General features: G+C 37.3%; 1 protein-coding gene across 6 annotated transcripts in view; it reads right to left on the bottom strand.

Annotated features, from left to right (window-relative positions):
• Nucleotides 1-243: 243 nt before the first annotated feature.
• The window catches only part of UBR2 (ubiquitin protein ligase E3 component n-recognin 2), a 97,420-nt gene continuing 74,294 nt past the window's right edge, over nt 244-23,369 (bottom strand). For 5 of the 6 annotated variants that reach the window (XM_016128576.2, XM_016128577.2, XM_016128575.2 and 2 more), the window contains 14 exons: nt 23,010-23,088; nt 20,534-20,682; nt 20,075-20,130; nt 14,258-14,354; nt 13,938-14,005; nt 12,643-12,778; nt 12,061-12,151; nt 10,906-11,036; nt 9,840-9,948; nt 7,908-7,964; nt 6,312-6,389; nt 5,257-5,427; nt 3,686-3,787; nt 244-2,430 (listed from right to left, as the gene is read on the bottom strand). In XM_016128576.2, coding sequence (XP_015984062.2) covers nt 2,289-2,430; nt 3,686-3,787; nt 5,257-5,427; nt 6,312-6,389; nt 7,908-7,964; nt 9,840-9,948; nt 10,906-11,036; nt 12,061-12,151; nt 12,643-12,778; nt 13,938-14,005; nt 14,258-14,354; nt 20,075-20,130; nt 20,534-20,682; nt 23,010-23,088 — 1,466 coding nt within the window. In that variant the 3' untranslated portion in view covers nt 244-2,288. The remainder of the gene's footprint in view (nt 2,431-3,685; nt 3,788-5,256; nt 5,428-6,311; nt 6,390-7,907; nt 7,965-9,839; nt 9,949-10,905; nt 11,037-12,060; nt 12,152-12,642; nt 12,779-13,937; nt 14,006-14,257; nt 14,355-20,074; nt 20,131-20,533; nt 20,683-23,009; nt 23,089-23,369) is intronic. The other variant, XM_036218164.1, reaches the window with a different exon arrangement.

The following is a 23,369-nucleotide window of genomic DNA, read 5'->3' as shown; positions in this document are numbered from 1 at the left end:
GTCACAAGCTGTCATAGCCAAGGAACATAAAATCTAATCAGCTGAAATGATGATAAAGCTTTCTTTGGGAAGGTCAAGATCCTTTGGCTAATGGCCATAATTGACGCTAATAATATAAGCATCTTACATGTCAAGCTAATACAGATGTCCCACTTTATTTGTAAGCAAGGTGACATGGGGAATACCTCCATGGCATTTAAGTGTGTGAAAGACAACAGAAAGAAAATGTAGGTAGACCCAAAGTAATGTCAACATCTAAAGCATTTATTTTGATATCTTTAAACTTTTTACATATGATACATTCCAAATTTTACAAGTTTTCCACAGATATTAAAGTTATAGCCAATTTATTAAACAGATATGATTTTCCCTGATATGAAAAGCATGTTACATAAACATTTCCACAATAAACATAATACATGCGGAACAAATCATGAAACTAAGATGATGTGATAGGGAGGGAAGACAATTAGCTTAATGATGCAAACACCAGAAGATGAAGGGTGCGCATATTGCTATTTCATGTTAATTCATCTTCTCAGACTCCCAGACATTCTCAAAGACAGAATCCAGGGATACTCTCAGCTAACAACAAACTTCTGTGAAGTCAGTCCTGAAAGCTGGAGTATTGTTATGACTTGAGGAAAATGTCTGTGATCCATTTACAAGGGAGAAACCTGATCTTTATCATTAAAAATTTAATCTTGGCGACCACTATTAAGAAAAGCCAAAAGAAGCTGAAGTTAAAAGCTAAAGAATGGGGATGTGACAAAGGCCAAATAAACATTAAAATCATTAAGCCATCTAAAAAGCTCAAACCACCAGATCTTAGGAATGGGATAAAGGCCAGAAAAAGGGGGGGAGCACTGGGTTCTAATTTGGATTTTCTTCCTGTTGGGTGAGAAACACCTTCTCTTAGCTGCGTGAGCCAGTTCCAAGCAAGAAAGGCCAAGATCAACCTTTTGGAAGACCACCCTGGAGAGGAAGCAGTGAATGCAGCTGGGTGTCCACACTTACTTTAGCCTAAAGTATGGATTTCTGACCTTCCTCCTGGGTATACAGTGGAGTCTGCAAAGTTGAGGGGAAAAGAACTTTTAGATGCAGTTCAAAGGAAACTGAAAGAGTTACGTGCATCAGCTAAAAAAAATCCAAGAGCCTTTTATCATTCATTTGTCCCTTAGACCCATCTTAGAGAGGCTCCGAATTTATTCCTCCACTACCATCTGCCATCACTCTCTGTGTGTATTCATGCTCTCAGCCCGCGTGTATCACAGGAGAGTGATGGTGTGGTACGTCATGGTTATAAGCTACTTTACTAAGCGGCTATCGTTCTAGAAAGGCACCTCTCAGTAAAAACAATAATGTTAAAAAGTGATAAAAGCCTGGGCACAAAGGCTGTCCCAGGAATGTACTAAGTGAGCCAGCAGGTGAAGAGCAATCAATCTACTCCACGAAATGCCAGTGGGGATGGGGCGGGGGAACCTCAACACTGAGTTTTCATTTTTTTTTTTTTGCTAATGTTTGATACTAGATGCACACACCCTCAATTTAGTCTTAGAAATAAGAGACTATATCATCTGAAAAATAAGGATACTTAGTAAGTTTTGAAAAGCCCTTTAAAATGAGTTTTTCCTCTTAAAGCCAAAGTCTTGCCAAAAAAAGAAAAAAAAAAATCCAACTTTCCACAGCCCTGAAAACCACCCAGAGTATGAAGCAGCAACCTCCTCCCCTTCCTCTCTGGGGCTCCTGGCTCCCGGGTGCCCCAGCCCTCTCACAGCTGACGGAGACCAGGGAATACCCCTTTCTAAATCCGCTGCTTTGCTCGTAGAGGTAGGGTCTCGTCAGCAGAGGGGACACTGACCAAGTCCCAGTGCTGACAGTCACTGAGAGGGACCAGGAAGTACGATCCCAACAGACCACAGTAACTGCTTCCTGCTGCTGTCAAACCAGATTCAGGCCCGGAGTGCCCTGCGATCAGTAATGTAACATGGCTCAGACTACTGGAAGCGGTCAAATGCAGTCAGATGCCCAGAGGGGCTGTGTCCAGCCCAGGAAGAGAAGATCCTTGCAAGAAGTTATGTTTGGGGGACACAGTAAATGGTGCAAGAAAATCTGCTGATGGAAGATGATTTTCATCAGTCCCTGGAGCTGGAACTATAAAAATACAACTGGGAAAAAAAGCTTAAATAAAGAATTATTTCGAAATCCGGTAGAACTTATCTCCTACTCTTTCTTGAAAAGCTCCTGGGTTACAAAATTCCAAGTTTATGTTTTTGGTAGCCAAGCAATTATAGATGTTGCCAGTCAATGCCAACAAGCGTCTGATTTGCTTCCTGTGCATGTCCAATTTCCTCCGTGATACTGTGCTGGTGCCAGAGCTTCTGAATCTTCTTAAATCGCTCTTTGCACAAATGTAAAGGATTTCCCCGTCTGGAAAGAAGACAGATGTCACTCTGGATGCATTCTGTTTATTCATCTATTATATATTGTCCCCTGACCTTTCCTGGATTAGGAAAAGTTATGTTACTGGTTTTAGATCCTCTGCAAAATTTCTGTTCGGCAGGATACTGTGGCTTGGCTATTAATGTTACCTTTGAAGGTTTGCTAGGAGGAGCTGAAGGGGAATAAGTGCTGAGAAGAGGAAGCTGTACACCAGCTTAGACTGGGGTGAAGGAACAGGGCTGGGGTTGAGCAGAAGGGGCTGGTCGAGAGGCTAAAACTACCCATTCTCTGTCCATTTTGTTAGTTAAATGTAAAAAAGGGAGGGGGTGGGGAGAAGATTAAAGAAAAATTACAGGGGTACACATGTTCCTCGGAGTGTCGTCTTTCAGCCACAAAGTCTAAGCAAAGCAGCCAAATGTGAGTAACATCTGGGTCTAATTTAACCAAAGCACAGGTTCTGGTGAGTTCATGCCTGGAACCTTTGCTCCCAATTCACAGTGCTCCTCTCACTCTAACCAGGGCTCGCGCTCCTAAGAGCCTAGGCGCCTAGGAGAACAGGAAGAGCCACCATCAGGCGGCTTGTTCCTGTAACGCTGCGGTCAATCTCCTGGGGCCTCAGTCTCCAGGTCTTTAACTTATGCTCCCCAAGACTGACAGTTATACCTAGTTTAAGACATTTACTTCCTTTGGGCAAGAAGAGATGGTCTAAAAGAAGTTCTGTCATGGTGCTTGAGGGAACTGCTGTTAGCATTTCACTATGGCATAACAGAAGCCACCAGAGTGGAAGTGATTAAGACTCAAATACTGCTGCATTTCTCTGTATGTCCTCAATCTTTGATTCTGACATAATAAGATAAGCTCATCTCTTATCAATAAAGGTTTGCTCTCTTATCACCTGAATGACACTGGCTCTCCCCACACAAAGCCATACAAATCGCAGAGGGCTCTCCCTGCAATGCTGTGCCACTGTGGATGCCACATGGTAATTCACACAGTTCTGGTTCTCTGGCGTGAGAAATGGGAAAAAGGTGCACTGTTTTGTTCTTTCTCCTTATCTATCCTGAGCGGGGAGTGCCAAACTAGGCAGTTGGGTTGCCCTCCTTGGATGAGTCTGCAGCTAACAGCCACCTCTGCGAGAAAAAAGCCCCGGCATCAGGACCACACGGCTCATCGTGTCCACCATATACTTAAGGCTACAGAGGTCCAGAGTCAGCCCACCCAGAATCCCTGGTTGGGCTCTTACCTGAGTCCCTGGTCGGTCTCCCCATAGTCATCAAGGTAAGGAGGAGAATAAAAACAGCCTTTGGTTTTGCCGGCTAAAAATAGCACCTGACATTCTCGTACTCTGCAGAGAGACCATGTACACATTAAATGCTAGTAACCAAGGTTTGGGTTCAGTTCCAAATGGACTGCAGCCTTATAAAAGCAGACAATACCAGTACTGGAAGAGAAGCAATGACACTTATAGTAAAGACACAAAAGTATTAACATATCTCCTGAAGTTTTAAAAATTACTAAAATGGTTGTATTTTAATCAATAATGACTACATTGTAAATCAATAATACAGTGAGGGAGAGGAACACTGCAGATTAGGAATTGATAGGTCATGTAATAGCAGTATTTAAAAATTGTTAAGTGTGAGAAAATTAATTTCTCAACATAAAGTTACTGACATTTTCTAGCATTGAGGAAATTATTCATCAAAAATGGTACACAAACATTATGAAACAGGTGACATGAAGCATAAGGCGATACTGTACACGACCAAAAGAATTTTGAAATATGCCAGGCAAAGGGAAATGATACTTTCACATTTCTCCTAAAGGTTATTTAAAGATGTGTCTCCTGAGCCCTCTGAGAGGTTTGCCTGACTTTTTTTGGCTCTCACAATTCAGCTCTATTCAACATTTACTGAAAACCTATCACATACAAGACCTTGTCAGGCACTGGGGGCTGCCCGATGACTAAGATACGAAGATAATCTGTGCCCCGGAGCTCAAACTCATGTCACTTCTTTTTTTACAAAACCTGAAATGGCTTCCATCTCATTTAGAGATGTCACCAGGACATACCAGGTGCCACGATTCTTCCCCTTGCACACACTACTCCAGCGACACCAGCTTTCTTGCTGTTCCTTGAACACGACAGGCACATTCTCCAGCAATTTTGTATTTGCTGCTCCCTACCTAGAATGCTCACCCCACGTCTTTATGTCTTTCTTTAAAAGTCACTTTCTACGGGAACATTCCCTGGTTTCCTAAAATTCATTTCCCCACCTGCCATTTCATACTCCCCTCCTTTGCATGTATCACTTTCTAAACTCTTATCAGTCTTTTTATTTCCTCTCCCTAGAAAATGAGTTCCAGGAAGGCAGAGATTTAGGTCTGCTTTGTTGACTGCTGCATTCTCAATGCCCAGGAAATAGCGGTCACTGGTGTTTGTTGTACACTGTTGAATATACACAGCTATGTACAACAGCCTGTGACATGTATGAATCCAAAACCATGAGGACACAATAGAAGGACTAATTCTGACTTGATGTAGGTGAAAATCAAAGTGAATTGGAAGTTTCACATTAGAATGAGGCATGAGGAAAGTAGAACAGAATTGTCATGGGGGTGGTAATAATAATAATGGAAAACCCAGGGCAGGTATGCAATGTGAGGAGACGAGGCTCTCTGTTTCTCAAATGAATAAAACACACGAGGAACAGCAGTCTCAGAATTCTCAGCAATGAAGCAGTTTTTTGTGCTACCTCTCAAAAGACATATATCACGGTAGATACAAAGCTACAAAGCCCCTCCGGGCCTTACCTCAGGAAGATGCCCACCCCAGAACCACAGGTGTAGGTGTGAGCTGTGCAAGCTCCGACATCCTCCCCTTCCAGTTCAGTCTGACAGCAGTAGCTCTGGGAGCACAGCAGAGTTCCACACACAAGACACAGAGTTGGGGCTCTGCTCTTATCACCACCTGATTTGGGGCACCTCCATGGAACAAGAAAAACACAAGTTATTGCTCAAAAAAAGAGTGGCTGACGAGCTGACGGCAGTTAAATCTCCTTGGAAAAAATTACACAACATCAAGTAGAGCTGAAGATACACACATCCTACGGTCTAGTCAAAATTATTTCCACAATAGGGAACATCTCACACATATACACAAACAACTGGAGAAAAGACAAACTCATCCGTAGGAGGAAGAAATGTAAATTCTACTACTATCATGTAACAAAATACTGTACAGAGAAAACTGATGAATTAAGTTACATATGTCAAATATGTAAGTAAATCTTACAAACAGTATTAAATGAAAAAAAGATAAAGAATATATACAGTACAATGCCATTTTAAAGCTTGAAATATGCAAAATACTACTAATAATGCTTAGGAACATAAACATCTGCAGTTAATATCTGAATACAGAGGAACACTCCTCCCCACTTAGAATGCTGGCTCTCTGTTGGGGAAGGGTGCCCCAGAGAAGAGATCCGTGGGCATCTTCAAACTGTCTGCATAATGTTTAAAGTATTTTACACTACTGATTATTTTTTATGCTGTTTGCATGTTAAATATTTAATAATGTATTAAAAATTACTAAGGGCTCTTATTACTTTATAGTACAAACTGTTACTTATACAACCTTTAACGAATCAAACTTAGTCCCCCTAACGCCTCTTTTTCTATATCTTATTCTGAAACATAGTGGAATGAAACCTTTTCATAAGTTAGGTAGTTCAAATACTACAGATGTTATGATTTTCCTACCCCAAAAAACAGAATAACAACAAACAAAATCCCTTAAATTCTATGTAGAGAAATGAGTGTTTTCAGTGGTAGGAAATGCTCAACACTCTAATATCACAACTTACGAGAAATTAGATGCTTGATTAATGAGGCTGCTGTAATCCTCTGGAAGGTCTATTAATTTGTTAGATTCTCTTGGGTAGCTTAAAAAAACACACAAAAAACCTGTTAATATGAGGGCACGTTACAACAGCGACAGGGTAACTCAGTCAAAATGAATAAAAGCGGACTGAATCTGAATGACTAGTTGCTACCAGAGTGGTAAAAGCCACAGTAATAAATTAAAAACTCACACTTAAATAACTTTAGGGTTCACATTTTTACCTGAAAAGCTCAGAATAAATGATCAGGATAGTACACAGTACTTATCCAATCTCCTCCATTTAAATAAAAATGTGGTCATTTTGGGAAGCAGGGGAGGTACAGAAAAGGATGTTCACGCCCAGGCTCCTACCAAAAATCACCTAGTAATGGAGAGCCCGACCACAGGACTTAAGATAGACAGAGAAGACAGAAAAGAGGTGCTTATTACGGGTGATCTTAAGGCAAACATGACTTGGAAGAGAGGAGGAAGCAGAACACCAGGCCATGCTGATTCTGTGACAATTAATTCTGATAAAATTTAGATCCAAATTCAACTGGTATTCGAGGCTCACTCTCAGTGCACACACTTGCCCTACACGGGCCAAGTGGTTTGGCCTTTGCCTGCTTAACCTACGGCAGAGACAGGAGTGAACTGAAACCAGGAGGGAGCTGTAGACAGCAGTTTTTATACCAGCACCACTTAGGGAAAATTTGGCGGGGGATATACATACTAGGAGCCCAACTTTAGAGAAATTAGACGTGGTAGGTAAGGGCCCTGCGTACTTTTTAAATTTCTAAATACATACTTGTTCTGATACACACTTTAGGTTGAGAACTACTGTTCTACATAATGAGTTTTCTGACTGCAGGCCGAACCATATACATTTTTGACTTAAAAAAGCTGAAATTTCAGATGGTTTGACCTAATAAAATTGGGGTATTAAATCATCTCTGGATTTGGGACAGGTTGTGTACAAAATCAAAGAAATAGAACAGATAATCTCCTCTAGCCCTCTGATTTTTTTAAGATAAGGTACTTGGCAGAACTAAAGAGATATAACAGGTGAAACACGTGTTATCACCTGGTAGAGCATACTTTACTACAGCATCAGAACACAGCTGTCAAAAGAAATGAAGGAAAAATAAAAATGACTCGTCATAATTTGATAACTGCTGAAGCTGAGTGACAGGTATGTGAAGCCTTATTATGCTATTCATTAAACTTTTGGATAATTAGAAATTTTCTGTAATAATAGAAAAAGAACAGAGTCAAGAACAACCTAAAATAGGACCAGCATTTTCTTAAAGCATTTCAAAATATAATCATTTTGTTATTTGCTTCCTCTGCCCAAAATAATACACTATATTTACGTTCCTAATTCTGATTCTTTTACAAACTCTCACTACCATTAGACTAAAAAAAAAAAAATGAAGGCAGAATGGCCTACTTCTTGGAATCACTAAAGGCCTGGGAGGTCAGTGTTGAAGGAATCCAGCACTTAACATCCTGCTTCCTTCCTCTCTACCTCCTTCTGCAACCTCCCCCAACCCCAAGTCTTTGACAATCTTTGACTTACCTGATAGCATCTCTTTTACCTTCTAGATATCTTTTAACTTCAGTGTTCTGACACCAACTTTAATGTAAATGGGGTGGGGGGGGGAGGGGGAGAAGAAAAAAACCCACTTTTTAGTTTTGAAAGGCTAGAACTAGACTTTTTTCCTCTCTAAATCCAGTAAAGAAAAAATACTTTTTTTTTGCTTAATATATTAACCTCATCAAAAGAAGCTTGGAGGAATACCATAGTTTGTCTGCAACTTTTAAAATCAAAAGAATATGACCTGTGATTTTTTAAAAGCAAGAATGCTTACTATATTAAAACTTGTGGCTATTTATACTATTACCCTAATTTGGACACTCCAGAAAAATCAGTCCAAATTAATAACAATCTCTTATTATCTGGAACTAGAACACTTAAACAATTTTTTTTATTGTAGTGAAATATACATGACATAAAATTTACCATTTTAAAGTGCATATAGTTCTGTGGCATTAAGTATATTCATATTGTTGGGCAATTATCACCACCATCCACCTCCATAACTTTTTCAACTTTACAAACCATACACTTGTTAAACACTAATCCACTCCTCTCTCCACCAGCCCCTGGCAATCACCATTTTATTTTCTGTCTCTATGAATTTGACTACCATAGGTACCTAATATAAGTGAAAACATGTAATATTTGTTCTTTGGTGACTGGCTTATTTCACTTTGCATGTCTTTGAGGTTCATCCATGTATGGCATGTGTCAGAATTTTCTTCATTTTTAAAGATGAATAAAATATCTCACTATATGTGTATACCGCATTTTGTTTATCCATTCATTTGCTGATGGATATTTGGGTTGCTTCCAACTTTTGGCTATTGTGAATAATGCTACCATGAAAATAAGTGTACAAGTATCTATCCGAGTCACTGCTTTAAATTCTTTTTTAATACATACCTAGAAGTAGAATTACTGGATCATATGGTAATTCTATATTTAACTTTCTGAGGAACCGCCATACTCTTCTAGAGCAGCTGTACCATTTTCTATTCCTATCAGCAATGTACATAAATTCCAATTTCTCAACAGCCTCACCAACACAAATTATTTCTGTCTGCCTTTTTCATTACAGCTATCCTAATGGGTGTGAACTAGTATCTCATTGTGGTTTTGACTTGCATTTTCCTAATGACTAGTGACACTGAGCATGTTTTTATGTGCTTATTGGTCATTTATATATCTTCTTTGGAGAAGTCCTTTGCTCATTTTTTAATGGGTTGTTTGCCTTTTTGTTGTTGAGATGTAGGAATTCTGGAGACACACATGCACGCACACACACACAATACATACTAGATATTAATATTAATCCCTTAGCAGATACATGATTTGCAAATATTTTCTGCCCAGATTCTGTGCATAAAACAGCTAAATTTTAAAGGGCACTGGACTAGGTAACCCTTAAGATTTCTTTCAATTCCCAAAATCTATGGAACAGAGTCCTTAACCACAGCTGTCCCCAATCTTGTTGGTACCAGGGACTGGTGCTTCTATGAGAATCTATTGCCTGATGATCTGAGGTGGAGCTGAGGCAGTGATGCTAGTGCTGGGGAGTGGCTACAAATACAGATGAAGCTTGCTGAATTGCCCACCGTTCACCGTCTGCTGTGAGGCCTGGTTCCTTACTTGTTAAGCAGTGGTTGGGGACCCCTGCTTAACAAGTAAGTTGATCAGAGGAAAAAACATTTCTACCACTTCTCTCCTTCTAAGCAAATATGCTTATGCTATTCACTAGGCAAAAATCTTACCACAAGGGTAAATCCTTAAATAAGGCCTAATCATCATAATTTAAATCACATGGATTAAATTTTGCCAGGTTCACTGCCTGAGAATTTTGCAATATATGCGATAAACTGAAGTTGTTTACATATAGCTATTCAATGAAGAATAATGTATAATCATTACCTTTTAATCAGTAATGTCATTATCTCATTATTTTCTTGAAAAAGGCAAATGAGGTTGTTTGGCAGGGAAAGATAGTTACATAAATGTTCAAAATGGCTTGTCCCAGAAACTGCAAAAGGAGAAGAGGAGAATAATGCATATAACAACTAAGAGTAGATCCTGTACAAAAGTAAGCAACAGCAGAGCTATGAGAAAGAGTTCAAGTTTTTTAGATACATAACTTGTAGGAGTTAATAAGATGGCACATGGAAGGGATCCACAAAATGACACAATTGAGAGTAGAGTCAGGTGACTCCAACACTTAACTGATTACCATCTCTTGGTGCCTCAGTTTAATCCTTTGCAAAAGGTATACCTGCATGCTCTTTATGGAGTTTTGAGAACATTAAAAGACATGGTGCTGTGGAAAAGTTTAAAGTAGTATAGAAATGTAAGATAATTTTTCATCATAGGAGGTGGATTCAAACAAACTCTAATCATCCCTGCAAATGATGAAGCAATCTAAAACGTTATATGATGTCTGGGGAACTAGCTAAATGGAGATGCCAGTCAACAAACTTTTAGAAAGCAGAGTTACATGCAGGCACCCCAGACCCTGTGCCAGGCACTATGAGATACGGTGATACAGTAAACTTTTAAGTCTACCTTTTATGAAATGAATCAAAACCAAATAAAGAAAATAACTATGAAACAGTAAATTAATTCCTACAGTAAGATTTATGTGCAATCACGGATTTTCTGAACTTTAATACCACAAGTTAAAATACCCTTGAAATGGTCAGTTTTCACTTTTTAAAATCTGAGGAACGCACTTTATGAATAATAATCAAACACCTTAACATACGAAAGCAAAACAGTACATTTTTATACGTGTAAATGTACAAAAGCCACATTTCTGAGATTCAATAATATCAGACATATAAATGCACATTTTTCTTCTATAACTGTGTATATCGCCAAAGTCCCTTAGTTATCAGTTTTCATTTTTCCACATCACCTTAATTCTACGTTGCTGAAGTGATAGAATACACACACTTCCTGCCTTCTGAAAGAAATTAGAAATTACCTTGAATTTCAGGTGGGGAAGGAACTCCATTTAAGTAATGAAAAAACAAAGCAGAACACTTTAGGAAAGGCATGATTCCAGCTCTGACATTCCTCCACAGATGCCAGCCAGAGGGTATTTCTTTCAAGGCACTAAAAAGACAATAACGATAACAGAGAAATCTAGTAAGAGAAGGTCATTCTAGGTATAGCACACAGTGTAAACAGAGACAACTGCTATTTGGAATTGATGGTATACAGGCCTGAGAGGAGTGGGTAGCCCTGACTATTATAAATGGTGATGTAGCCTCCAACATTATTTTTAAAATTTATAAAAGCACTATTGAGACAGAAAATTTGGAAAATAAAAAATAACCATCCACTACTCTAGAAATCTTTCATCAGGTATTATTCTGTCAAACTATTTTCATACTAATCTTACATAGTCATAACTGTAATAGATGGAATTTAAAATTTACATTTTTTTCAGAACATCATAAACCATAATTTTTATTGAAACTAATATTATGGAACACATCAATCATAACCAATACCAAATTATTCCCTTGTAATTTAGAGTGCTTTAAATTCTTTGTTAATATAAACAATATCAGAGTGTACATCTTTTATGTCTGTAGGTTTTTCTAAGTTGGATTATTTTGTTAGTGTGTATTCTCAGAAATGGAGTAACTTTGTTAAAAAACAAACATTATAGTTATTGACTTATACCATGACAAAGTTAAATAAAACTTGTACCAAATAAAAATGACTCCAACACTATATGAAGTTCTAACAATTTCACTGCATTCCTGCCAGGCTTGGTAATTGCCTGAAAAATGTATTATGCCAACTTAATTTGCATTTTTAAATTGCCAGTGAGATAACATGTTTTAGAATAGCACTTTTCAAAGTAAAGATCCATGTCTCCACTCTCCTCTGAGCAAAATAAGGGTTCCATGACCAAATAAATGTGGGAATCTCTGCATATTACTCCTCTCAGATATCTGCCATATCTGAGATTTCTAATCATGTTATTAGTACAGACATACTCCCATCTTCTTTTTAAAACATGTCAATAGATAGCAATTTCCCTTGTTTAACAAATGAATTCCTTTTTCATGCTATTATTACCTACTAATATTGGGGAACTGCTTATCATTAAAGATTATGATCCCACCTTCCTGTGTACTGGCGAAGTGTTTTATACAAAGCAAGAACTGCTAATTCTTCTTCACCAGCAGGAGTTTCTTGATCCATGCCATTCTCTTCTGAAAGAGGAAATATTCATACTTTGTATTTGCCAATTAAATGAACTGATGACATGATTTAAGTGCTCGAATATACTTATACACTTACATATAGTATGAAAGGACCCCCACAAAACACATGGAACTTTAACCCCCAAAGTATGAGCATAGTACGAATCTCTGTCAGAACAAGGAGCTGCAGGCTTTGGGAGAGGAAGTCAAGTATGGTGACTCAGGGTGCCAGGCAGCAAATTGTGAGCAGAATCAGCTAAATATATGGTCTATGGTACTCAAATATTACTAAACTTATGAAATAAAAATAAGTAATAACACTCACATTGCTAAGGGATTTTAATAGAATGTGTTTCAAAATTTGTCATATGAAGATAAACAGAAAAAACGGGTAGTCTAATTATAATTTACATTCTTATCCAAGCATCTTTTCCTTTAATACTGTTTTTAAACTGAGAAAACTCAAGTACTTCCTCAAGAAGCTGACGGAAAGGAGTTACCTGTACACGAGGTAAGTAAGATCTGTACGATGTGTGCCATAGTAACCAGATGGAAAATGTGAAGGTCTCCAGTTTCAAGGCTGATCCCTGAAAAATCCTGACACTGCAACGCGGGGAAAGCGAGCACCAAGCCCACCTAGATACCAAATCCAGAGTTATCATACAGATCACCTTTCCTCTCACACCTAAACACATTTCTGTTGTCTTGATATGATTCCCTTTGGAACTCAGCCCCTTCCCTTAAGGAATCTTTGTTCTTAAAGGGTATACATGTTAGCAAGTTCACTAGGGTTGGCTAAATGAAGTCTCGATGGGTGCTATCATTTCATTTACCCAGCGATTCCTCTATACCTGATCTGTTGTTAGTAACAGCTAAAATCTTTCTAGGGAGTGAACAGTGGAAAAGGCTTGGGTTTTGGACCCACGAAGATCTAGATATGAACCCTAGCTTCTCTTACGGGCTTTTTAGACAAGTCAACACCCTGAGCCTCTGTCTCCCTGTTGGTAAACTAGAGATAATATATATGTATTTTTAATACCACAGTAGTAAGAATGAAAGGACTAAACAAGAATGTGTGGGGAAGCAGTCAGGCACATGATAAATACCAGCTCTCTTGTCAGCCTGTTGCCTGTACGATTTTGGTTTTCACAGGAGCAGTGGGAACAGTGACGATGGATAACTTACTATGGACATACTGCTCTGAACTCTTTACATTGATCATCCCACTGAGTTCGGAAACAATCATATGAGGTAGGCACTAACTTAAAGGTACAGAATGTGATGCCCAGAGATTAAGGGGACAGCACTTGGGGTTGCTGTGCGTGGCGCTGCACTCAGTGTCCCGAGGAAGGGAAGGAACTCTTTAAGGTGGGGCTGAAGTTCAGCCACCTACTGCTTGGCCAGTGGTGTGCCCTGGCACCAGACTGCACAGAAGACATACGTTTCTCTAAATCACACAAAGGGGCTGTATGTGCTCCACATCACTGTATGGGTCAGTAGTAGTCCTTACATTACTAGTGTTATTTCTTATAGGTAGAAAGCACAGAGAGGTTAAATTACTGACATTAGCCCCAAAGCAAAATAAGAGAGGATTAGACACCCAGGTCAAGACACGCAATTAGATTCCTTAACATTTTCTTTTTGAGGCTCCCCAGAAAAGAAATGTACTCAGATGTGGTAAGAGTAATAGATGATACTCTTCCCTGTCTGCCTCTACACCATTCACCAAGTCTAAGATATTAAAGTTCTATAATATAATAAAGAAAATTTCAAAAACAAATGACTAGATACTCACCAATAAATGAAACATGTCAATATCTAATATGCATGGAAGGTCTTCATGATTGTCACCTTCCACCAATGCTACACACACAAAAAAATGCATTAGTACATTTCATATGCTAGTGTAATTTATTAAAAATACATGTAACAGTTTAAATTAAATTTACCTTTTTGCAAGATATATATGTATTTATAAGCTAGAACTTGTACATAAGACAAAATAGTATTACCAAAATATTTCTCTCATAATGAAGAGAAGTTATATCACTAAAAACAATATTACAGGAGATGAGAAATTACCATAACATATATGGTACATGTATTAATACTCACATGCAAAAAGTCTACAAAAGTGTTCCTGCACCACTGAGAGTAATGCCACTGTCCAATGTGCTGCAGCGAACCTCGTTAGTGATCTAAGACAGTCATCCTGAAATAAAGAGATTGATACAATTAACTAAGAAGCCAGCATATGAAGTATTTTTCTTCTTTTAGGAATGCTAGTTCAGAGCACAGCTAGTTGAAGCAGTCAGATGCACACTGAAATCTTTCTAGAAGGTATGGAACTGAATCAATGACATCTTTAATGACACGTCTCTAACATGGAAAGAATGGAGTAAGAAACAGCTAATTTCTGAATAAACAGAAGCTATCTCCTTGCCACCATGCTGCTGGTTCTCCATGGAAAAGAAAAGGAGTACATATGTATCCAGACAGCAAACAACAGGCTCCCAAGAATGTAATGAAGTATTTTTTTCCAGCTTCACTGAAATATAATAATTAGTTGTTTATATTTACATTGTACAATTCAATGAGTTTTTTCAATTATAGTCAGCATACAATAATACACTATTTTCAGTTGTATAGCACAGTGATTAGACTTTATGTAACTCATAAAGTGGTCATCCCACTAAATCTAGTACCCCTCTTTCCCCTTATATATTTATTACAACATTGCTGACTATCTTCCTTATGCTATACTTTATACTGCCATGACTATTTTGTAACTATCCATTTGTAGTTCTTAAACCCTTTGCCCTTTTTCACCACCCCCCCCAACCTCCTTCCCATCTAGTAGCCCTCAAAATAGTCTCAATGAGTTTATGTCCATTTTTTTGTTATTGTTGATTTTGTTCTTTAGATTCCATATGTACATGAAATCATGTGGTATATGTCTTTCTCTGACTTTATTCAGCACAATATCCTCTAGGTCCATCAAGGCAATATCTTTTTCCATCCCCTTCCTTTTAGTTTGTGTGTGTCTTTTAATCTGAAGTGAGTCTCTTGTAGGCAGCATATGTAGGGGTCTTGTTTTCTTAACCATTCAGTCACTCTATCTTTTAGTTGGGGTACTTAATTCTTTTCTATTTGAGGTACTTGTGGATAGAGATGTAGTTATTACCAGTCTTTATTCATGTTTTCGATACGTTTTTTCTTCTTAAAGAAGGCTCTCCAACATTTCCTGTAGCAGTGGCTTGGTGTAGATGAATTCCTTTAGTTTTTTATTTGGGAAGCTCTTTATCTATCCTTCAACTTTAAATTATAGTTTTGCTGGATAAAGTATTCTTGGTTGTAGATTCTAGGTTTTCATCACTTTTAATATTTTGTGCCAAGCCCTTCTGTCCTGCAAAGTTTCTTTAGAGAAACAAGCTACCAGTTTTATGGGAGCTCCCTTGTAGGTAACTAGCTGCTTTTCTCTTGATGCTTTTAAGGTTCTCTCTTTGTATTTAAACTTTAGGATTTTAGTTATGATGTGTCTTGGTGTGGGCCTCTTTGGGTTCATCTTTTTTAGAACTCTCTGAGCTTCCTGGGGTTGTATGTCTATTTCCTAATGAAATATTTTTTAATATTTATTTTAAAGAGATACTGTAACTGCATGTAAATACAAATTAAAATCAAGTATAAATATGCTAATGAAAAAAGACAGATAAGTAATAAGTTGAGTTTTCCCTTCCTGCTTAATGTTCTATTTTCCAATTTTTTTGTAATGTTTTTTGGTTCAATAAATATTGAGGACCTTCTAGACAAAATCAAAAACATCTTGGTTTTGAAGATGTTAAAATAAAAATTTACCCTTCACCCCACAACTCCTGCTCTCAAGGAGCTCACAACTCCTGGGGGTGAGAAAGGGAAGTGGAGAGGAGGAGGAGGAAGCAACTAAAGGAGGCAATACCACATAGATGAGGGATATCTCACTCACAGGACATGATCTGAGGTTTCTCACGTAAGGCAAAGCTTGAAGAGAATCTTAAAAAGGAGGAGTCTACCCTTAGGGTACTCTAGCAGTGACAAAGGCCTGGGAACTAGCACTGGAGATTAGCAATGATTCTGCAGGCCTGAACCATAGATGTGGAGATTGGCAGGTGATAATGGAGAAACAGGCTAAGAAGTTTAAGAGATACGATCAGGGTGAGTTCTGGAGGAACCCCTCTAATAATGTATTAGAAAAGAATGAGATTCAGGGTACAGACTGCTAGGCAAGAAATTATATGGGGTTGAACCAAATAAGTAGAAGTAGGAATGGAAGGAACAGGAAAAACATGCAGATGGGAATTCAACAAACTCTGCTGATCAATTGGATCCGAACATCTAGACCAAATGATGCATCCAATTGGACTTCAGAGTTTCTAGCTTGGTCACCCGGATGGACAGTGATCATTTAGCTAAGAAGACAGGCGATATAGGAAGAAAAATATTTAGATTGTTCAATTTGAAGTGCCTTTACAAGATCCAGGTGAAAAAAACAAAGCAGGCGATGAGATAATAAATCTGGTTTGGAGATACACAGGTGGGAATCATTTGGATATAACTGAAATCAAGAGGCATAAACAGGGCTACCAGGAAGAGTATCAAATGACTTGAAGGGCATGGGCTGAACTCTGGGTGTTTAAAACATTTATAGGATGGAGGAGGGGGTACAGACTGAGGAGCTGCCAGAGAGGTAGGTAGAAAACCTGGAATGTCACAGAAATAAGACAGAAAATGAGTTTCAGAATGAAGTAGTTAACAAAATTAAGTAAACAGAGTTGTCAAATAAAAAAGAGTGAAAGAATGTCAGGGGCGGATGCCAAATTGTAGGGAGTTGAGAAGTGAAGAGTTAGCAAGAAATTGGAGCCAGGATGTACACTATTGTTAAAGGAAGTTTTGCTGTGTATAAAATTTCCCTTCCTCCTCTCAATATGAAATTAAATTTAAAACTGCAGCTACTATTTCTTTATATGCCTTTAAACATTTTTCATTGCATGCTGAAATACATAAAATGAAATATACTTTAAAATTGCTTGGTCATAAAAAGAAAAGAAAAAGCTAGGGTGATAGAAGAATGGAAGATAACACTGAGGTCAATAGTAAGAGGAGGATAATGGGGTCCAAAGTGGCCCAGGTATCTATATATTATAGAAGTTCCAAAGAGGAGTCTAATGAACAACCCCTAGCCAAGAATCTCTGATACATGATCTATATTTCTCACATAAAAAGGGTCCTGAGACTCCAGATGCTTTGCAATGAAAACAAAAGTCAGTAAACTAACTAGCTGTTAAATAATCACATTGAACTGTATTTTCTCTATAGGCATACCTTTTTAAAAAATATTTTTATAGAGACTAAACCAGTCTTGGAAGTCCAAAGAGCCTTCCCACATAAAGTGGCATCTCTTCCATGCTCAAATAAACCCCTGCTAAAGGCTAAATGTTATTTAAATTTTTTTAAAATGGCATTAAAAGAAGTGCCCATCCCCTCATCAGGCAACCATTAGGTTGTTCTCTGTATCTGTGAGTCTGTTTCTATTTTGTTTTGTTTATTCATTTTTCTCCTTTAAGAGTCTATGTATAAATGAAATCATTTGCTTATTCACTTAACAAAATACAATCTAGGTCCATTCATGTTGTCACAAATAGCAAGATTTCATTCTTTGTTTACTGCTGAATGATATTCAATTGCATATATACACCTCATCTTCATTATCCATTCATCTAATGATGGGCTTCCATATTTTGCCTATTACTGGTAATGTGGCAATGAACATAGAAGTACATGTATCTTTTGAATTAGTGTTTTCACTTTCTTCAAATATTGAAAAATAGAATTGCTAGACCATATAACAGCTCTATTTTTAATCTGAGGACTCTCCATACTGTTTTCCATAGTGGCTGCACTAATTTAGAATCCTACTGACAGTGTATGAGGGTTCCCTTTTCTCCACATCCTCATAAGAATGTTGATTTATTGATGATGGCCATTCTGACCAGGTGTGACATGATAGTTCACTGTGGTTTTAACTTGCATTTCCCTGATGATTAACAGTGTTGAGGATCTTTTCATATGTCTGTTGGACATCTATCTGTATGTCCTTTTTGGGGAAATGTATATTCAGGAACTTTGCTCATTTTTTAATTGGGACTTTTTTTTTGGGTGTTAAGTCGTATGAGTTCCTTATATATTTTGGATATATTTGCAAATATCTTCTCCTATGTAGTAGGTTGTTTTTTTGTTTGGTTGATGATTTCTTTCCCTGTATAAAAACTCTAGTTTGATGTAGTCCCAATTTATTCATTTTTTTTGTTGCCCTTGTCCAAAAAGATATATCCAAAAAAATGTTGCTAAAAGCAATGTGAGAGTTTACTGTTTATGTTTTCTTTGAAGAGTTTTAAGGTTTTAGGTCAGGCATACATTTTACTGTTCTTCACTTTATTGTACTTCCCAGTTATCAAGTTTTTTACAAATTGAAAGTTGGTGGCAATGCCATGTTAAACAAGTTTATTGGCATCATTTTTCCAATAGCATTTGCTCATTTCATGTCTCTGTGTCACATTTTCGTAATTCTCACAATATTCCAAACTTTTTCGTTGTTATATTTGTTATGGTGATCTGTGATCACTGATCTTTGATGTCACTATTGTACTGTTTTGGGATGCTACAAATCACACCCATGTAAGACAAAGAACTTAACTATTAAATGTTGTGTATGTTTTGACTGTTCCACTGACCAGCCATTTCCCCATTTCTCTCCCTCTTCCTGGGCCTCCATATTCTGAGACACGACAATATCGAAAATAGGCCAATTAATAATTCTACAGTGGCCTATTTGTGTTCAAGTAATAGAGTTAATTGATGCAACAAACTTCATTATTTTAAAAAACTGCTACGGCTACCCAACCTTCTGCAACCATCACCGTGATCAGTTAGCAGTCATCAACATCAAGGCAAGACTCTGCCAACAAAAATATTACAACTTGCTGAAGGCTTAGATGATGGTTAGCTATTTTTATTTTTTTAGCAATTTAATTTTTTAAAGTATGCATATTTTTTTAGACATGATGCTACTGCACTCTTAATAGACTACAATATGGTGTAAACATAACCTTCACGTGCATTGATAAACCAAAAAATTCGAGTGACCTGCTTTATTGCAATAGTCTGGAACCAAACCTGCAATGTCTCCGAAATATGCCTATAATTGGTTTTTGTTTCTTGGTTAGGCACTTACATCAGTGGTTTTCAATCCTGGCTCTTGGAAAGCTTTCAAAAAGCACTACAGCCTAGGGCCCATCTCCAGAGATTCTGAATTAATGACCTGTGGTAGGATCTAGGCATTTTTAAAAGTTCCCCAGGTGATTCTACATGAATAAAATTACATGATTTTACTCTTCAGAGGAATTTTATGATTATAAGCTTGGACGGCAAGTAGGTATGACACTATTTGACACTAGCTACACAGTTAAAATTAGCAAGCTTTGACTGTCTATTCCTTCCTCATGTTTCTAGACATTAAATGTACCCTGTTTTGACAGTAATTTGTGCTTATTTAAATGTTGCTAATAAGGTAGTAAATGTGGGACAGGGTGTATTGTTTTATATTTCCAATTACAGTATTAAAAATTTAAGAATAAGTTCTTTGTTTCTAGTTTTCCCCCCCATCTTTTTATGTCTTTAACCAAGAACTCTGGAAGAAAAGAGCTGGTGTATTTAAGAGGAAAATAATGAGAACATAGACTACAAACATTCTTTGATATCATTACAGAAAATGGGTTTTCCTATGAACAGAGTGAAGCTATGCTTAAATAATCAATTAAAGTTTTTAAGATTCAAAAAAAGCAGAAACACTGAATTTCCATTCCATCATTTTTTGAATTGAGTAAACTGATAACTTACCAGTCTGCAAGGCAAAGGACCAAACAATGGTTTATCTTCATCACTTAAGATTCTTTCTGCAGATTAAAAACAGTTAAAATAATAAACGTTACACATATTTTATTACAATTTCAACAAAAAGTTAAAAAAATTATTTCTGCAGAAAGCACAATATTGGCAGGTTTTGAAATCTTTAAGTCATTTCACAAGAATTAAGTCTGGATGAAAAGTAAAAATGAAAAATATATTCAACTTACAAGAAGCTATAATCACCACTAAAATGAATTCTCTGTTGCTATAGTTAAGCTATAAAGGATCAATCGAAGATTCTGTTGGTATATTATATGTCCTATTTCAAAGTCTTAAGCTATTTCTTCATATTGTTGCCCACTTTAAATACCTCATTTAAATATAGGCTTCTACACATAATTCCAGTCAATGTATGTTTGTGACTTAGAGATACATCTTTAAACTTCTTACCTATGCTTTGGATGGTGTATGCACAGCTACCCCAACACATTATGGGTACACGGGGATCCTCTTCATTGGGATGAACCTTTAGTCCCACCTTGTAAGTAGCAGTTCCAAATGTTGTTAGCATTTCTTTTATGCTATCAGAATAGGGGTTCCTGAAGTGAACATGTATAAGATTAGCTCAAAACAGTGTGCTCACATCAATCAAATGGTTGTTTCTTAAAGGCTATTTGGACTTGAACCACTTAAATTATCTAAAGACAACTGTCTACAAAGGGGGAATTAAGGATATGAAAACTGTCCCTGCCTGAGAAGTGTTATGTTCTACTTGGGTTGCCAGCGGTGAGGCACAGGGCTGAAAATAAGGTATTAGGTGAAAGTCTACACAGTGAACCATGAGACCCTTGACCTCTTTCCCCAACTTGAGGATATTGGCAATGTATATCCATTGCAATGGATTTTAGTTTCTCTAGTGAGGATCCTCAGAGGAAAGCCACTTTACACATTGACACTTGGGGGCGGTGGGGTGGAGTTCTGATCACCTCACTGTGAGGCTCAGGTCAGCCAGCTCCAATTTGTTCAGTGAGCTTCTTAGAGACTTCCTGATAGTCACCCAAGGAAAACAAACATTTAATGAAAGAATTAGACATCAAGGAGATTAAAAACAAGCAGAAAAAAAGAATGTAGGGAAAACAAAGAGTGTAGAAAGCAGAAAAGTTACAAGAAAATTAGAGGATCAGTCAGTCCAACAGGGCCAAGAGGAAGTTAACAGTAGGACTGCCTCAAAGAAGAGAAAAATCAAGAGGAGAAAATTGACAAAGAAACGACATAAAAAATCCTCATACTATAGGACACGAATCTTCAAATTAAAAGAGTGTACTCAAAATAAAGGAAAGAGTCACATGCCAAAGAATATCACAGAGAAATTTCAGGACATTGGGGACTTAAAAGATGATTCCAACCATTTCCAGAAGTAATAAAAATACAAAAAAAGAAGAACCAGAATAGTGTTAATTTCTCAATGGATGTTAAAAATTAGTAAAACAATGCCTTCAAAATACAGATGAAAAGTTACTTCTAACCTATAATTCTATACCTAAATCATCAATCAAGCATATGGATAAAATAAATGTATTTCCAGACATGAAAACTTAACACCCAGGCACCCTTTCTTAGGAATTTGATGAAGGATGCATTTGTACAAAAACAGGGAGTAATTAAAAAGGAGGAGACTATGAGGAACATGACCAGGGGAAGTCTCAGGGTGATAACTGTGCCTTGTCCTGGTTGGTGTGGGAGGACAGAATCTGTCGGGAGAGGGTTCTAGGATAGAAGATCAACTGATGGGTTTGATGACTTAGAAAAGCTATTGTTAGGCATCGGAAAGACTTGCTGCAGCATTTAGAGAGAAAACAAAAAAATAACATACATAGAAAACCAAGTACATGAAAAAACAAGGTAATTATTAATCAGACGAAAAACAAAACTGGACAAGAAAAGAAACAGGATTAAAACACACAACTTATATCAGCAGAATCAATTATATAATAAGAACTGCTAACTAATTCAACCAAAAATTGTGAAAGAACTCTACTGGGTGACTGTAGATAGGGTAGAAGTAAGAGTTAAATTCTAAATTGCCAGCCAGTCAACAGAAAGCTACTGTTTAGAAATAACAAATTAAGAGACAGTCAACTAATCCTTTTAACTAGAATTATGGCAGTAAATAGTAGAAGAAATAAAAATGACAGGACTGGGGACAGGGAGGGGGAATGTATGAGGCATAGGACTGATGTTTTTTTCTATTTAAGCTTTTTCAGTATTATTTTATTGAGTTACTTAGTACATGCCAGGAATGACTTCCAGGTGGCTTTACATGTATTATATTACTTTATCCTCATAACACTTTTGAGGTATTAGTATACTCACTTTACAGATGAGAAAACTGAGGTACAGAGAGGTCAAGCGATCTGCACAGTTGTACAGCTAGTAAGTCGTGCTGCTGGGTACTGAACCAAGGAGTCTAACTCTAGAATCTATGCTATACTTTATAACTAATTGGTGATGGGATAAAAAAGGGTGAAAATACTCTGGGTTTGATCCTGTGTTACTCAGAGGCTGGTGGGACCCTATGTAGAAATATGGAAGTCAGAAGGAAAGCACAAGATTTGGTGGGGAAGCTGAGTAGTTTGGATTTAGATGCACTGATGAGGTGTTGTCAAGGAGAGCCAGATAAAGGGGCATGCTAAGGAATCAGCAATACAGACTAGGAGAGGCTGGCGAGAGTTAAACATGACACATAGTCCTTAGGATTTTATCAATATACCCACAATATGTATCTTCATGTAATGCTTAAACCTCAGAATTCGAGATCAATGTCCTATAATATTTTGATCTCAAGCTTACAAATTGTATTCTAACTGCTAATTTAATTTTTCATTTCAAGTGGGCCAAACTTAAAAGGAATAAATAATATACTCACTTAGGATGAAAATCAGGCCTAAATCCTTCAGGGAGCTGCAATTCACCCATATTTTCTGAATTCTTTGAAGAGACAATATCTATAGAAACAAGCATGTCATATTATTATTCACAATATTTCTATGAATTTCAGCCTAAATTTCATTCTTCATAGAAGTCCAAAAAAAAAAAAAAAAAACCCCAGAAAAAATTTCCATTAATAAAAATGGGCATAATATGCATTTAAAGCATGAGAAATCCTATTGCTCTGACCAAGGCACCTTCTTCAGTCACCTGTGCTTTTCCTAATAGTATAGCCACTAGAAGATAACAAAGGAAGGAAGGAAAGGAAGAGTATGCTATTTTGTTTTTATAAAAACCA

Source organism: Rousettus aegyptiacus, unplaced genomic scaffold (assembly GCF_014176215.1).
Source record: "Rousettus aegyptiacus isolate mRouAeg1 unplaced genomic scaffold, mRouAeg1.p scaffold_m13_p_1, whole genome shotgun sequence".
In the NCBI taxonomy this organism is placed as follows: domain Eukaryota; kingdom Metazoa; phylum Chordata; class Mammalia; order Chiroptera; family Pteropodidae; genus Rousettus; species Rousettus aegyptiacus.
Note: the sequence above shows the minus strand (reverse complement) of the source record. Positions and strands in the feature narration are given on the sequence as shown.